The 16,868-nt window shown below is 52.6% G+C and overlaps 1 protein-coding gene across 10 annotated transcripts in view; it reads left to right on the top strand.

Annotated features, from left to right (window-relative positions):
* Nucleotides 1-5,102: 5,102 nt before the first annotated feature.
* Nucleotides 5,103-16,868, top strand: part of CDK20 (cyclin dependent kinase 20) — a 43,045-nt gene continuing 31,279 nt past the window's right edge. For 5 of the 10 annotated variants that reach the window (XR_013999935.1, XM_081152496.1, XM_081152494.1 and 2 more), the window contains exons 1-7: nucleotides 5,106-5,439; nucleotides 5,842-5,955; nucleotides 8,308-8,496; nucleotides 8,682-8,803; nucleotides 8,992-9,054; nucleotides 9,754-9,877; nucleotides 10,335-10,490. Coding sequence is in view for 9 of the 10 variants with exons in the window: in XM_081152496.1 (XP_081008622.1) it covers nucleotides 5,365-5,439; nucleotides 5,842-5,955; nucleotides 8,308-8,496; nucleotides 8,682-8,803; nucleotides 8,992-9,054; nucleotides 9,754-9,877; nucleotides 10,335-10,490 (843 nt within the window). In the remaining variant the exon portion in view is untranslated. Of the gene's footprint in view, nucleotides 5,440-5,841; nucleotides 5,956-8,235; nucleotides 8,497-8,681; nucleotides 8,804-8,991; nucleotides 9,055-9,753; nucleotides 9,878-10,334; nucleotides 10,491-11,757; nucleotides 12,749-16,868 lie in introns of those variants that run through there. The other 5 variants (XM_081152499.1, XM_081152492.1, XM_081152493.1 and 2 more) reach the window with 5 other exon arrangements.

Genomic DNA, 16,868 nt, shown 5'->3' with positions numbered 1-16,868 from the left:
AATAATATGAAAAAAATTAAGTTAGACACTCATAAATTAATAAGTTCTTCCCATAAAAAGTGACAGAATTTATAACAGTTGTGAATCAATGAATATTTGTTGATTATTTGAGATTAGTATTTCAAGAATCATGGCAAATTTTCCAAAAGCATGATAGAGCAATAGGTGGACATAGAAGAGAGAGGGGAAAAGAATGTGAATGAGAGACAGAGAGATGAAGACTGAGAGTGACTGAGAGAACCAAAAAAATTCTTGCCAAGCATGTCTTCACCAAGGGCCTGTGTAGGAATTTCAAGGCCATGCTTCCTGCAGTTGACTAAAACAAACTCAACGATATCATTTTTTTCCTCTCTTCCCCATCCTTCCCCCTTCCCTGCCCCCCTTTCCTTTTCCCCTTTCCCCTTTCCCCCTTCCCTTCCCTCCTTCCCTCCCCCCCTGCCCCTTCCCTTCCCCCCTTTCCCCTTCTCTTTCCCCCACCTCCTTCCCTTCCCCCTTCCCTTCCCTTCCCTTCCCTTCCCTTCCCTTCCCTTCCCTTCCCTTCCCTTCCCTTCCCTTCCCTTCCCTTCCCTTCCCTTCCCTTCCCTTCCCTTCCCTTCCCTTCCCCCCTTTCCCCTTCCCTTTCCCTGTTTCTCCCTTCCCTTTTCCCCTTCCCCCCTTCCTTCCCCCCTTCTCTTTCCCCCTGCCCTCCTCCCCTTTCCCCCTTCTTTCCCTTTCCCCTTCCCTTCCCTTCCCTTCCCTTCCCTTCCCTTCCCTTCCCTTCCCTTCCCTTCCCTTCCCTTCCCTTCCCCTCCCTTCCCTTTCCCCTTCCCTTTCCCCCTACCCTCCTCCCTTTTCCCCCTTCCTTTCCTTTTCCCCTTCCCCCTTTCCCTTTCCCCCACCCTCCTCCCCTTTCCCCCTTCCTTCCCTTTCCTCCTTCCCCCTTTCCCCCTTCCCTCTACCCTCCTCCCTTTTCCCCCTTCCTTTCCTTTCCCCCTTCCCCCTTTCCCTTTCCCCCTACCCTCCTCCCCTTTCCCCCTACCCTCCTCCCCTTTCCCCCTTCCTTTCCTTTTCCCCTTCCCCCTTTCCCTTTCCCCCACCCTCCTCCCCTTTCCCCCTTCCTTTCCTTTCCCCCTTCCCCCTTTCCCTTTCCCCCTACCCTCCTCCCCTTTCTCCCACCCTCCTCCCCTTTCCCCCTTCCTTCCCTTTCCTCCTTCCCCCTTTCCCCCTTCCCTCTACCCTCCTTCCTTTTCCCCCTTCCCTTCCCCTTTCTTCCCCCCTTCCCTTTTCCCCTGCCCTCCTCCCCTTTCCCCCTTCCTTTCCTTTCCCCCTTCCCTCTTCCCTTTCCCCCTGCCCTCCTCCCCTTTCCCCCTTCCTTCCCTTTCCTCCTTCCCCCTTCCCTTTCCCCCTGCCCATCTCCTCCACCACTTCTCTCCCTTTCCTTCCAAAGGATGGAGTGTGGCAATGGGGTCAGGTGGATTTTGTTGTGATTCTAGCTCCTCCCTTCTTAGCTTCCTGAAATTGGAAGATATAGAAAAATTTTCTAAATCTTATTCTTATGTGAATAACAGTAATAATTATTTTTGCGCCTCATTGGGTTAACATGTAAAGTGCTCCCAGTAGGTTCCCGCACATCTTAAGTGCTCATAAACACTAGCTGCTTTATTTTCTTCAAAGGTCCAAGAACTAACTCATTAATACCCTCACTTTATGCTTGCAACTTCTGCTGATCCAGAGCCCACAGAGAAGCAGGGAGCACGATGGTATCCTGTGGCCCTCCTGGTGCTTTTAGCCATATCAATTCTGGACTAAGGGGAAGGTCCAGGCTTCCTCCCTTAACTCATTAAAAGTTACCACATGGCACATGGCACGTGTAGGGCTGTTGAAGGAAAAACACAGCACTAGATGGAGCTGTTTTGTAGCACAAAGAACTACAAAGAGATCTGGGATTAAAAGATTTACAAGATTTAGAGTAAAATCCATGCTCCAGCACTTATTATGCAGCATGTTGAATTTTTAAATATGTTATTATTTAACTTCTCTGAATCTAGCCATCTTCACGTGTAATTCTCACATCACTGCTAGTTAAAACTCTGTGCTTATAATGACTGAAAAATGATGAATGTTTGTTGAGGACAAAGACATTATGAACAGGTAGCCTGATGATCTCATTAAATCACTGCAGCAGCCCTCTGAGAGTCATGCTCACTTGAAGAGCAAGGACATTCGCCAATGTCACGGCCCCCAGCTGGTGAAAAGCAGTTTAGCAGTTTGAAATCCCACTGCAGCTAGTTTTGCTTTATCCCCACTCTAAGCCTCTACAAGCTAATGCTGTAAGAGCAACTGCAGCCTTTTTAGGTTGGAGCCTGGGTTGGTGACCCTGTTCCAAGCATGGCACATCGTGGACACTCATAGAAGCTTACTGGTTTATTATTTGATGGATGCTAAGAGTGGTGGGAAGCCAGCGATTAGTTTCAGTCTTGAGAAAATACTGAGCAGCTGTGGAGGGGAGTTTGAGATTAACTATCAGTTGTACTTTAAACCATTGGCTGATAATATATTTAACCCTCACAAAGGTCCCTTGTGAGAAGCTGTCGCCTGTTCCTTTAGCTGAGGGAACAGCAGGCACTCGAGTAGACGTTTCTTCTCTTCACAAAGCAGTTAGAGAGCTGTCCTCCACCTATAACGTGCATTTGAGTCACCTTGGGACCCTACTAAAAATGTAGATTCAGTAGGTCTGAGGCGCTGCTGACCCTCTGCATTGCAACAAGCTCCCAAGGGGGTGCCAGGGCTGCTGGTCTACAGAGCCCATTTCGAGTAACTAGTCAGGAGGGTTCATATTGTTTCTCATTTGTTTGCCCCACCCCATCCAAGCCACTGGGCTTGAAAGTTGTCTGAGAAAGTGAATATACATAATAATGTAATTTTCCACAGAGCTCCCTATCATTAGATGGGACCTACCAGTTCCTGAGAGAACTCACTGTTGAGTGCTGGTCAGTGTACCACACATTACTCCACTGAATTCTCGCAGCAGCTCTGTAAGATGGATAGCATTCATCCATACAGGTGCTAAGGCATAAAGGGACTCCCTTGCCATATTCGTATGATAAATAAGAGGAGAGGAAGGAAAGCGATACAAAGTAAGCGAAAATAAGGTCCAGAAATGAGCTGTCTGTTGACATGACTGCTGGAGGACAGAAGGTATGGGATGAGTTGGATGAGTCTTAGGCTCCTGAACCCATCACGTCACTAGGAACCAATTTATCAGTGGAGCCAGAGAGAAACAGATAAGTAAAGAAGTTTCTGACTGCATGTAGCTGGCGGCCGAGTGAGGGCAGGCAGAGGCCTAATGCTGAAGTATTTCTGTGTTGACTCCTCTGCCATGACTTTTACCTGGGGATTCAAATTCGCATCAGGGCATGAGGTTTGCTGTTCACTCACATTCCTTCGCGTTTACTTAGACCACCTCTGTTAGAAAGAACCACTGGACACGGGCCATGCTGGCTGCAGAAAGGAGCCTGCCTATTGGAAACCTCTCCCCAGTTATTAGCTGACAAATAAACTAACTAAACAGAGATTTCAGAGGCCACACATGAGAAAGAAAACAGACATTGCACAGTTAGGTCAGGAAATACACTAAACAAACAAGCAAACAGACAACAACAAATCCTGGAGAAGGAAGATAATCTGATCTCCAGAGCTGGCCAGAATATATTTGGGTTCTTACCTGGCCCCTACTATCATCAAATGGGGCGAACATCTTTGTGTGGACATCAAGGCCTTCTTCTGAAATTATTAAAAGAGTGGAATTTCTGAGCCAGAAAATACTTACTTTTCTGAAGAATTAGTAAATTATATGGCTCAAAACTCAAAGAATACAAAGAGGCCCAGTGAAAAGTCTACCTCCTATCTTGTCCCCAATGCTTCTAGTCCCTCCTCCACCAGGATTGATACACAATCATGAAAACTTGTATATCTTTACAAATATCTGTAATGCACTAACAAACATTTTTTAATATTCTTTTATTTATATTCTTTTCTTTTACACAGCTAGTGGCACTCTGTATGCTCTTTTGCATCTTGCCTTTTTAACTTGACAATATACTTTAGAATCTTCCCATTACTGTACTTAAAAAGTTTCCTCATTCATTTTTAAGACTGCTTAATATTTCATTTGATGGGTGTATCACAATTTAGTCAATCTATTGATGGACATTTGTGGTGTTTCCAATATTTTGCGATTCAAACAATGCTTCGTTTAATAATGTTGCATGCCATTTAACATGTGTCTATATGTCTCCTGGGGGAATTTCTAGAAGTGGGCTTGCTGAGGCTAAGGGGATTACACTCCCGCCAGCAAGGTATGAAAGCTCCATAGCCTGGCCAATGGGCTGTTAGATCTGGAATGTTTGGCCATCCGATAAGTGAAAAATTATACATTATTTTGCATTTATCTTGTGTGTGAGACTGAGCATCTTTTCAGAAGTTTAAGAGCTGCTTTTGTTTTTTTGTGTGTCAACATCCTTCTATGGTATGCATTTCTTAACATCACTCAAGCTGCAAATTCCTCCAAATGTTTGCTCATGAGAAACCCTTAGACACAGACTTTCTGAGTCAGCGTTTGCACCTTTTAGAAGTTATTTCTATATGTTGCCAATTGACCTTCCAGATGGGAGGTCTCATCTACGGGCCCTCTACAACTCAGCCCCGCCGGTCTCCCTTCGTCAGCTTTGGCGCCGAGTCTCCTAAACCTCCAGGCCCGCGGCCCGCCCTCCAGGCCCCGCGGCCCCGCCCTCCCGGGACGCGGCCCCGCCCAAGGCCCCGCCCCAGGCCCCGCGGCCCGCCCTCCCGGGTACGCGGCCCCGCCCCCAGGCCCCGCGGCCCGCCCTCCCGGGATGCGGCCCCGCCCCAGGCCCCGCCCCAGACCCCGCGGCCCCGCCCTCCCGGGACGCGGCCCCGCCCCCAGACCCCGCGGCCCCGCCCTCCCGGGATGCGGCTCCGCCCCCAGGCCCCGCGGCCCCGCCCTCCCGGGACGCGGCCCCGCCCCCAGGCCCCCCCCCAGGCCCCCGCGGCCCGCCCTCCCGGGTACGCGGCCCCGCCCCCAGGCCCCTCGGCCCCGCCCTCCCGGCGTGCCCCGCGCACCTCGTTACTGGGGCGGTGCGGATGAGAGTCTGCTGCGGCCGTGGCTCGGGGCTCGGGAGCGGGCTTTGTCTCCTCGCGGTGACTGCTGCCAAATGAAGCGCCGTGCGGCGTGGTGGCGGGGTCCCAGCGGAAGGCACAGACGAGGCCCGCGCGCCGTCCCCAGCTGCACTTGGCTGCCGGCCCGCGACGCTCGGAGGCCGCCCAGTTGCTAGGCAGCCGCGTCGGGCGCGGGAGGCGGGGTGGGCGATGGACCAGTACTGCATCCTGGGCCGCATCGGGGAGGGCGCGCACGGCATTGTCTTCAAGGCGAAGCACGTGGAGGTGAGCCCTGCCCTCGGGAGCCTGCCGGGCCTTCATTTCTGTCTGAGATGTGCCCATTTTTCGAACCCAGGTTTGGGCCATTGCGCGGGCCTCCCTCCTCTTCGTGGTGTATGCTTATCACTTTAACCCGCTTAAGGGGTGAGGGTGTCCAGGCTCTGGCCAGCTGCGTCCCACGTGTGCCCCGTAGGAGCCTGCAGCAGGTGCTTCTGAGCTGTTTGCCCAGCCCTGCGACTTCTGGGTCCCAGGCCGCCCGTGATTTCCCTCCAGGGCGGGGTGGGGGCACTTTCCATCCTCACGAGGGCCTCAGGCATCTGCATCCCACTCAGCGTGCGTTTCTCATCCCCTCGTCCACCTTTCCCAGCCTGGGGTGGGGTAGCACTGTCTGCGTTCTGTCCTGCACAGACTGGAGAGATCGTTGCCCTCAAGAAGGTGGCCCTGCGGCGCCTGGAGGATGGCATCCCCAACCAGGCCCTGCGGGAGATCAAGGCCCTGCAGGAGATCGAGGACAATCAGTATGTGAGTGAGGCTGGGGTTCTGAGGAAACTCCTCGCGCCCTTGTCCACTCACTTCCAGTCTGGGGGGGCCCACACCCACTCAGCTCGTTCACATGCCTCCCCACCCCTTGCTCCCTTTCTTGTTCACTTATTCATCATATTACTTCATTCCTCACTCGTTCACTTTCTTGTTCAGCCACTTATTTCTTCCTGGACTCATTCATTCATTTGCTAACTTATGCCTTATTTCTTAAAACTGTTTAGTGATTTCTAATGGTAATGATAACTGCCACCTATTGAGCTCCTATTATGTTCTGTGGGCTAACTGCTTTACCTACGTTGTCCTGAGTTTTCTCTGCTACTCTGCAAAGGAGGTTTCAGAATCTCCCTCTCTCAGGCCAGGGGAGCAGGGCCAGCCCCCAGCTCATAGGCATTCAGGTTGTCTGTGGCAGTTTTGTTCCAGGTCTGATTGAGGGATCTGGATGTTTTAACCTTGTGGCCTCCTGTAGGCCCTACCCTGTGCTGGGCACTGGCAAAAGAGAGAAACTGGCCCTCGCCTGGCTCTTGAGAAGTTGAGGGTGGTGAGGGAGATGGACAGAAGCTACAGGGCCCAGCTGGTGTGGTTTGTGCTGTGGCAGGACTGGGAGGGGCTGTGGGCACATAAAGAGGGACACATTATACCCCAGCCTCATCCTTTCTATGGCTCTCTCTCTTGTCCATGTCAGGAGTAGAGAATGTGCTCAAATTCCTTGGGGAGTGACAAAGATGGGTTGACCTTAGGTGAGAGATACTCAGATTTGTTCCTTAATCTCTGGAGATATCCATGATATATTGGGTGTCAAAGGCATGCTCTAAAACTTTCATCCTGGTTTTGTATGAAAACATTATGTATCTGTGAATGTGTGTCTTTGTGCCATATCTGTTGTAAAGTCTGGGGGAATATCCTCTAAGGTTGAGTAGGTGGTAGAATTTTACTTTTGTTGTTTTTTAAAAAAATAATTTTGTGTATTATCTGAATGTATGTGTGTGTTTTGGTCTGTAAATTGATTGTGTACTTGCTTCAAAATCAGAATTTTGATTCTGATCCACAGCCCCTCCCAGTCCTGCCACAGCACAAACCACACCAGCTGGGCCCTGTAGCTTCTGTCCATCTCCCTCACCACACTTAACTTCTCAAGAGCCAGGCGAGGGCCAGTTTCTCTCTTTTTCCAGTGCCCAGCAATAAGGTCACTTGTTTTTTGAGAAAAGTAAAAGGGCTGGCTGATAGCCCCAGTGTGGCAGAGGTGGAGGACCCATAAGGAAGCTAGTGACGAGGTCCTGCACCCTGTGGATCAGCAGACCTGAGGTTCTATCTTTAAAACACTCCAGATTTCGCCCTGCTCCAGGCCACTGTTACCTTTCACCAGAACAACTACAGCAGCCTTCCCACTGCTGCCCCTGCCCAGAGTAAAAAAATGTACATGAAGTTGTCCATTCCCAGTGGCTGTCTTCACACTAAGAGCATTGTCACCATCTGCTCCCGCCCACCTCCAGCCTCTTTTCATTCATTCAAACACAACTTCTTAAGTGTCTCTCCCACTGTGTAGGCACTGTGTAGGCTCTGGAGTGCAGAAGAGAGCAGACAGCCTTCCCCTAAATGACTCCACATGCACATGTCCATCCCTCCAGCCTCCTCTCTGTTCTTGCCTCGGGATTTTGTGCTTGTTGTCCCCATGCACAGAGCTCCTTTTCAGCTCCCTGTATAATCAGCGCCACCCTATTCTTTCTCTTCTGTCCTCATTAGAACCTGGATGTACCCTGTAGGTTTGTTCAATCCTTTGTCAGTAGTCTGTCTCCCTGTACTTTGAGCTCCTTAAGGTCCTTTAGGACCCACCAACCCTTGCTCTTGCTCACTTCTGTGCACCCCAAACCCTGTGACCCCATGGGTCCTCCGAAAGTACATATGATGTGTCTCCAGCTGTCACAGTGCTGGGCAGTTGTGATCACCAGTCCCTTTTCTTGGTGCTGGGATTTAGTGGCCCTAGAGGAAATGGGAGGAGACTTGAGCTCCTCTGTGTGTGTGTGTGTGTGTGTGTGTGTGTGTGTGTGTGTGAGTTAGTTGATTTTCTAGTTTGTGGGCTGGGTGGGGGAACCAGACATTGCCCTAAGTGGCCTTCCTTAGACCTTTTCCCTGAGTGTGAGTGGAGTATTAGAGTGGAGGCCTGTTTTCTCTCAGGAGAGAGGAGCAACAAGAGGGCACCCAGCTTCTTGGTTCCGTGTTTAGAGCTTATATCACCTCCTCTGTCTGCTTCGTCCTCTGCAGCGGCAAGGACTGGGGGTCCCAGGGAGAGTCTGAGCCATGAGTCTGGGGACTGACAGGATGCCCTGTCTGCAGGTGGTGCAGCTGAAGGCTGTATTTCCACATGGGTCAGGCTTTGTGCTGGCCTTCGAGTTCATGCTGTCAGATCTGGCTGAGGTGGTGCGCCACACCCAGAGGCCACTTGCTCAGGCACAAGTCAAGAGCTACCTGCAGATGCTGCTTAAAGGTGTCTCCTTCTGCCATGCCAATAACATCGTGCATCGGGTCAGTCCCAGCATGGGTTGGGGTGCAGCCCAAGGGCCAGCCCTTGAAGAAGACTCGGCCAGAGAGGGTGACTGAGGGGGTGGGCCTGGGGGTAAGCCCTCTGGGGTGTGGTTCTGCAGGGGGTGGGGCCTTCCAAGGTCCTCTGGGAGTGCTGGAGGAACTGATGCCTCCTTTGGTATTCTCAGGACCTGAAACCAGCCAACCTGCTCATCAGTGCCTCAGGCCAGCTCAAGATAGCGGACTTTGGCCTGGCCCGGGTCTTTTCCCCAGATGGCAGCCGCCTCTACACGCACCAGGTGGCCACCAGGTAGGGAGGGTTGGTTCCCAGGCAGGACCTAGTAATAGACAGGCTCTAATGCTCTCACTGGGGAAAAGATGCTTCTGGGCCTCTCCAGATATTGCTCGTGAGGCTGGTATGGGGGCCAGGGTGACCTTTAGGGACAGCCCCCTGTCAGACTGGTGACTTGGCTGTGACCACCTGCCCTCCTCTTACAGGTGGTACCGAGCCCCCGAGCTTCTGTACGGTGCCCGCCAGTATGACCAGGGGGTCGACCTGTGGTGAGACTCCTGTGGGCTGGGCAAGTGGAGAATGTGGGTTGTGGAGTCACCTTTTCCTCCTGGGCATTGGGATCTCTAAGCTGTGTAGGGGTATTTTCTTGCTGGAGCTCTAGGTTGCCTTGGGGTGTCTTCCCCAGTTAGGGTAACTGAAGAGTTTAGGATCAGTGTTCCTCCCCATGACATTTTGGAGCTGGGTGGCAGTTAGATGGGATCCAAGTGGTTGTCCCAGTGGGAAGCTTCTGGGTTGGGGTGGGGGAGATGGTCTGGGAGTGGTGCATCTAGCTACTGTGCAGGGGATTATAACCCAGGATGCAATGTCCCTGAGCAATCCAGAGGCCTGGGTCCTTGGATATGAAGGCTCTGAGCCTTTACTTAGGCATGTGCACATGTAAGAATTTGAGATTTGGTGGCTGTTTTGGAGTTGTGCCCCAGAATGTGAGGAAGGGGCTGTGTGTCCCAGAGTATGAAGCTCTGAGAAGTCTCAGAACCGTTGAGTGGTTGTTGTGTTCCAGAGTTGAGGCCTGAAAAGGGGGATATACTCTGTGCTCTAGGCTTGAAGTCTTTGATTGCTGGGGGCTCGATATTCTTGTCTGTGAGCCCTCTAGGTGACTTGTGTGTGCACTGAGAGGTAGGTGCTGGAGTGGGGAGATCGGTGTCTGTGGTGTGAGTCTGTGAGCTGTTTGGGTTCTGTATCCACAGGGCTGTGGGCTGCATCCTGGGGGAGCTGTTGAATGGGTCCCCGCTTTTCCCAGGGGAGAACGACATCGAACAGCTTTGCTGTGTACTTCGCATCTTGGGCACCCCCAGCCCTCAAATCTGGCCGGTTTGCAGGGGCCCTCTGTGGGGAGGGGTTGGGGGAGGTATCCTCCATTCCCCCAATAGCTGGTGACTCCCATCTCCTGTACTTTCTCTCTTGTGGCCCCATGCCTCCCTGAAATCACAGACCACAGTCCTGGCCCAGTTCTGGGGCTCCTCCCTCCCTACTGTGCTGGAGGCAGGAAGGCCAGGTCCTGTCCACTGTCCCTTCCTGCCTACCCCTAGCACACTGCAGTTCTCACCAAGCTGGGTTTGGAGCAGGTGCCCTAGAGGGTGGGGGCATGAAGGACTGAAGGACTGAGTGAGTGTGTGAAGACGTGAGTGATGGGGTGAGAGTGGGGCACATGGATGTGGGGCACATGGATCAGCAGCCACTAAGCCTGAGCAGGTGGGTGACTGGGAGCGAGGACTGACGACAGAGGGAGCTGGCTGGCAGTGCTGGCGCTGAGGTGCCCCATTCTCAGGAGATCACGGAGCTGCCGGACTATAACAAGATCTCCTTCGAGGAGCAGGCGCCTGTGCCCCTAGGAGAGGTGCTGCCGGATGCCTCTCCCCAGGCCTTGGACCTGCTTGGGCAGTTCCTCCTCTACCCTCCACGCCAGCGTATTGCAGCCTCTCAGGTAGGGTGGCCCCCATTGCCCTGATCCTCTTCATTCATGCTCATGTGACTCAGGAGGTCAAGGTCCCTTAGAAGGTGTGATGGGGGGCTCGGAGTCACTGTGTCTCTCTTGAGCAGATCCCAGAGGGGCTGTGGGCAGGAAAGGGTTGCCTGTTAGGAGGGCGTGCCCACTTCACAGAAGACAGCACCTCTGCTTCTGGTGACTTGCTCCTTCATCCCTTCATTCCTTCAGCAAGTATTTACTGAGCATTGGCATATGCCAGGTACTATCCTGGGCCTTGGCCCAGAGTGAACAAGCAGTCATGGCCCCGTACCCATGGGGTCTCTGCCCTGTGCTGAGGCAGGGCATCCAGGCTGTGGGGGTCGGAGGCTTCCTGGAGGAGGACAGGTTTAGGGACAGGAGGTGTTTCCTCATGAGAGGTGATGAGCAGGGGCCCGGAGAGGAGGACCTAGGAGGACAGGTTGTGGCAGGGAGGCAGGGAACAAAGAGAGGACCTTGGGCCAGTGGTGTCAGGGTTTCTGTGGGGTGTACCACGCCCCTCCCCACCCTTGGCACCAGCAGCATGTGTTCATGCATGCACCTGGTGAGCGCCATGTCCACAGTGCCTCAAAGCATACTGAGCCCAGCATACCACTTCTCAGCCCCCTGCTGCTGCTGCCTCCAGTCTAAGCTGCCCTCACTGCTTCCCAGTCTGCTCCTGCTCATTCAGTGTCTCCTCCCACCTGGCAGAGAGCATGACCTTGTCCAGACAGGCCAGCCCACCCTCCTCTGCAGGGCCCTCCGTAGCTCCCTGAGGAGAAGCCCAGGTCCTAATGGCCCACAGGTATCACACACTTATGGCTCTCACCTCTGTGACCCTGCCTGTTCCTGTCCCCCTCCGGCCCCTGGGCTCCCTCCATGTCCTGGAGTCTGTGCACTTCTGTCCCTGGGCCTCACTTGCTCACCTCTCCTGTCTTTGATCAAGTGCCACCTCCCAGGGGGCCTCCTTACCACTTCAGGCCTGCCACCTCTCCAGCACTAGCCTTCTGATGCACTGACTATCTTACTATTTTATGTTGTTTATTGTCCCCTACTCCTGGTCACATGGAAGGTTCTGTGCACTGCTGCACCCACAGCCTCTAGAGCAGTGCTCAATCAGCACTCCAGAGCGAGGCAGATGAGCAGATGAAGGAATGAGCCTCTGCAGGGCTGCACTTGGTCTACCCCTCAGGGAAGTGAGCTCAGATTGGAACAGGGAGGTGACTGGTCTTTTGCTTGCCACCTCCAGGCCCTCCTGCACCAGTACTTCTTCACAGCTCCCCTGCCTGCCCACCCTTCGGAGCTGCCAATTCCCCAGCGCCCGGGGGGACTGGCCCCCAAGGCCCACCCGGGGCCCCCCAACGTCCATGACTTCCACGTAGACCGGCCCCTCGAAGAGTTACTGTTGAACCCAGAGCTGATTCGGCCCTTCATCCCAGAGGGCTGAGACGCTGGACCAGGTCCCACCTGCCTGTTTCCAGGGCCTCTTGTTCTGCTCCAGCCTACCTTCCTCCATGGCCACACCGTGACCACACTGGGCTCGCGCCATGCCTGGTCCTGTCCCAGCCATGCGATGAGGATGTCCAGCCCCAGCAGAGGAGACCCGAGGCTGTGCCCTTGGCCTCCCGTCTGTGCTGCTCACTTTCCCATCAGAAAGAGATGGTGAGCCCACTGCCGTGCTGGCCGTGGTGCTGCTTCTCCTGGCACTACCTTTCTGGTCAGGAACGGTTCTGGTAGAGCCATCTGTGGGAGCACAGAGTAAAATGTCCTCAATTTGGAAACCCAAGTGAGAAGGGAGGTTTGGTTTGCTTTGTTCTCAGCGATATTAAACACTAGTTCAGTTTTGAGATTTATTATAAAACCCCCCAAGTAGTTCTTTCCGTTCCTGCCTTTTTTTCATTCCTATCGAGGGAAGTGGCTGAGGTGGCATCATCTCTTGGTCCTCGCTTCTCTGTGGTCACTGGGAAAGTGGCCCCATTGATGGCTATTCTAGTCTTGGGGCTTCCTAGGGGCTTTATATGACAGAGCTCCCATTTGGAGGTGATGTGGCAAAAGTCCAGGCCCAGGTGTGGCTTAGGTTATAAACTAGACACTTTAACCGGGTTTACAAACATCTCTACCCTTCGGAGAAAGGTGAGCCAGAGCCAGATGTGCCATCTTCCTTAGAGATACCAAGGAAATAAGGGGACAGGCATTCCTGAAACTCATTTGTTAATTCAGTAAATCCCAATGCAATTCCATCTGGCTCTTGTTTTTCTTATTTAATAGCTCGATAAGACAATTATAAAATATATATGGAAATAAAAGGGTTGAGGGGAGGAGGCAGAAACGAGAAATGATGGAAGGCCCGGCCGGGCGTGGCTCAGCGGTTGATCGTCGACCTAGGATCCAGGCGATCGGGGTTCGACTCCCGGTCAGGGCACATGCCCAGGTTGCGGACTCGATCCCCAGTCTGGGGTGTGGAAGAGGCAGCCGATCAATGACTCTCTCATCATTGATGCTTCTATTTCTCTCTCTCTCCCTCTCCTTTCCTCTCTCTGAAATCAATAAAGATATATTTAAAAAAGAAAAAGAAAAATGATGGAAGGACTTAGCCTATTTGATACAAAGACTTATCATAGGGTTGTAATAATTGAGATGGTGTTGGTTCAAGTATAGATAAAAACACACAGTAGAGAGATTTATCCTTAGTAATCTTTTATTCTGAAATATTCATTCTATGATCCATGTGAATAAACTTCTGTAAGCCCTGAGGACAGAGTTGACTAACACTGCCACAGTCACTGCTTTTAGAGGGAATTCAAAACAAAATAAACTCCAGTTTTTGCTTTCAGGGGAAAGTCTGACTGTCTTGTATGTCTATAAAGATGTTTTCGGGATCTGGCGTCTGCCGGTTTCTCTAGCCACATCTTTAGACTCTAAGCTCCAGTCTAGCTCAATTTCTGGTAGCTCTCACCTCCACATAAATGGGAGCTTATATTCACACCCTTGACCATTGACCCTCAGCCCCACTCACATAAGACCCTAAACCTTAACCCACCCTGACCTTGACCTTCACCCTGTCCTTAAGCCTTACTCTGAACCTGACCCTTATTCATCACCCCGAACCTGACATACACTCACTCACACCCAATTCTTTGGCAGACCCTTACCTACCTATTCCTGATCTGATCTTGGCATTGACCTTGACCGTCACCATAACTCTGAACCCACTTGACATAGAACATAACACATGCCCTCTAATTGACATGCATACTTTGATGCTCATCATGACCCTGATCCTGATGCTGACCACTAACGTGGCTGTCATACTTATCCTGACCTTGATTTACCCTTCACTGACAATTTGTTACACTGGTCATAATTCAACACTATCATGAATAAGACTCTCATCACCCTTAATCTGACCCTCAACTTCACTCTACCCCTAGACTGAATCCTCATCTTAACAAGGACCATCATAGTGACCCACCCTAACACTGGACTAGAGCCTGACCTTGAACCACAGCACACTTAAGCTGAAACTAGCCTGCACTCCAAACCTTACCACAACCCTGATCCCGACACTGACATTACCCCAGACCTCAATTTCGCACTGACATTGATCCTCATTTTTGAGCAGAACCTGTACTCACACTTGGTTGTGAACCTGACCTGGACTTTGATCCTGAAATCAAACTTCACACTGACAATGACTATCATCATGGTGACCATCATCCTCAGCCTGGTCATTGCCCACATCTTGACCCATCCTTGACCTTGAACCTGACTTTAACTGGAAGGGGAAATAATGCCCACCCACAAAGATGTCCATGTATTAACCTATGAATATGTTGCCTTACATAGCAAAAGGGCTTTGCGGATGTGACTGAGGGTACAGACCTTGACATGGAAGGAGTATCTTGGATTATCCAGGTGGGTGTATATGCAAGAGAGAAGTGGAGGTGGGAGGTCTTAACTCTTTCCAGTAGCAATAGAAAACAAACCCCATGTTGACTTAATTGATCTTGGCAGTGAACATCATGCTCACCTTGAGCTGACTTGGATTTGACAGCCTATCCTCACATTGATCTGGACCCTGAACCTGGCCCTAACCCTGAATATCAACCTCACCCCAACCTTGACCTTGAATTGTACACAGAATTGGACATTCACTGTCAACCTGAGTGCAACTCTCAATCTTACCCTAACAGTAACCACCCTGCCCTTTATTCTCTCACTGATTCTCTAATGGATCCTCAACCTGACCCTGATCCTGACCTTGATCATGTCTCTCACATTGATCTTAAAGTTGATCTTAAACATAATCCTGGCCCTGAAATTTACCTTACACTGATTTTAACCAGGAACCTGATACACTGACTTCTCTCATCCAGATCTTTAACCTGAACTAGACACTCACCCTCACTCTGATTTCTGACCCTTATTACTCTGTCCCTGACCTTATCTTCATCCTGTGATGCTGACCTGCTCTGACCTTGAACTTGATCATGACCCTCACCCTTACACTAATTAATCTGAACTTGGCCAGGGCCAGGACCAAGTCCAGAGTGAGGGTCAGAGTCAGGGCCCAAGGCAAGGTGAGGACCAGGTTAGGTGCCATGGTGAGGAAGGCACGAGGTTTAGTTAGGGCTAGGATCTGTGCAAGTGCCAGTGCCAACGTAAGAGTGTGGCTGAGGGTCATTGTGAAGGTGAGGGTTAGGGGCAGGGTGAAGTTCAGGGTGAGTGTCAGGATCAGGGTTAGGTGAGGGAAGGAGAGGCTGGGGGTGGATGACAAACTAGTTAGGACTAAGGTGATGATTAGGGCCAGGTTGAGAAAGGATCAGGATAAAGGGAAACGGCAGGACCAGGGTCATGGTGAAGGCCAGGGATGAACCAGGTGAGAGGTCCAAGTCAAAGGTCAGGTTTAGAGGGGAGAGGTGAGGTTGGGATGCAGGACTGGACGCATACTGGTAAGGGGCAGGACCAGCACCACAGCAAGGGCTCCAGAGATGCCTGTGCGGGGCCACTGTGCGGTCTAGTGCGAGGGTCAGTGCAAGGGCGAGGGCCTGGGACATGTCGGGACAAGGGTCAGGGCAAAGGGGAAGTCCAAGGGTGAGGTCAGGCAAACCCAAGGCCAGGGGGAAGCGGAGCCCGTGGGCTACAAGATGGGCCTTAAGCGCAGCGGGAGGCGTGGCCGGAGAGCACCGGACTGGGCGGGGATTGGCCTGCGGGGGCAGAGACTCAGCGGGCTGGGCGGGGATTGGCCTGCGGGGGCAGAGACTCAGCGGGCTGGGCGGGGATTGGCCTGCGGGGCGGAAACGCGGTGGGATGGGCGGGGATTGGCCCGCAGGGCGGAAGCGCAGAGAAGGCGTGGCGAGCCTGGGACGGCGGAAGCCATGGGGCCGCAGCTGGGTGTGCACGAGCTGCTGCACGTCTTCTCCTTCCTGGAGGCCCGTGACCTGCTGTGTGCCGCCCAGGTGGACAAGGTAGTGCGCCCCGGATGGAGGCAGGGCTGGGGACATGGCCACTGAGTGTCCGAGGCTGCCCTTCTGCTCTGGGCCTGTGTCCCCACCTGGACGAGCTTTCGGCGGCCTTGGACCCGTGACCGGCGGAGGGCGCTCGCGGCCCTCAAGGTGGCTACTGCATGGCCGCTGGAGGGGTCGCTCTGCAGCCCCGCGCCCCTGCTTCCAGAACGCCCCCCGCTCTCGCAACTAGATGGGCGCGCCCTCCCATCGGGGTTCACTCCAGAGATTAGTTTAGGGAGCGTTTCTAACTCCGCCCTTTTCCCTCGCTGGTCAGCCTGGGCAGCCACGCCCCGCGCTCTCCGCCGGGTGGGACCTGTTTCCCGCAGCCGCTGCGGGCCCCTCGGTGTCCTGGCCCGCGGAGTTCCCGTAGAGTGCGTTAGTCTCGTCTGGGCTTCCTCTCCTTAGACAGGCGCACTCAGCTCTCCCTGCCTGGGACTCAGCACAGTGATAAGTGCTTGTTTGTAGGGTGTATTTGTTTAATGACTGTGTCCCCCCCCCCCCCCATTCCTAAGAACAGGGATTTCCTCTTTTACATCACTGTGTCTCTAGCATCCTTGGTGAGACCGGCACCAGGTGTTAGACTGGTGGGGTCAGACGGGACCTGGGTTCAGCCACCTCTGTACTTGAGTTCTGGCTGGGAAAGAATTCAGAGCCAAGACCTGAGCTATTATAAGAGAACATTTATTTAGAAAATCACAGAAGTAGAAGTAATTTGTAAGCAGAAGCAAAGGACTGGCCCTTGGAGCTTAGAAGTGAGGAAGGGAAAGGCTCTAGGTGCTCCCCAGAAGGAGAGTGCACTGAGTCCACTATCCTAAGGGTTTTTTTTCTTTTTAAAAAAATATTTCTTTATTGA

Source organism: Miniopterus schreibersii, assembly GCF_964146895.1.
Source record: "Miniopterus schreibersii genome assembly, chromosome: 11".
Classification (NCBI taxonomy): Eukaryota; Metazoa; Chordata; class Mammalia; order Chiroptera; family Miniopteridae; genus Miniopterus; species Miniopterus schreibersii.
Note: the sequence above shows the minus strand (reverse complement) of the source record. Positions and strands in the feature narration are given on the sequence as shown.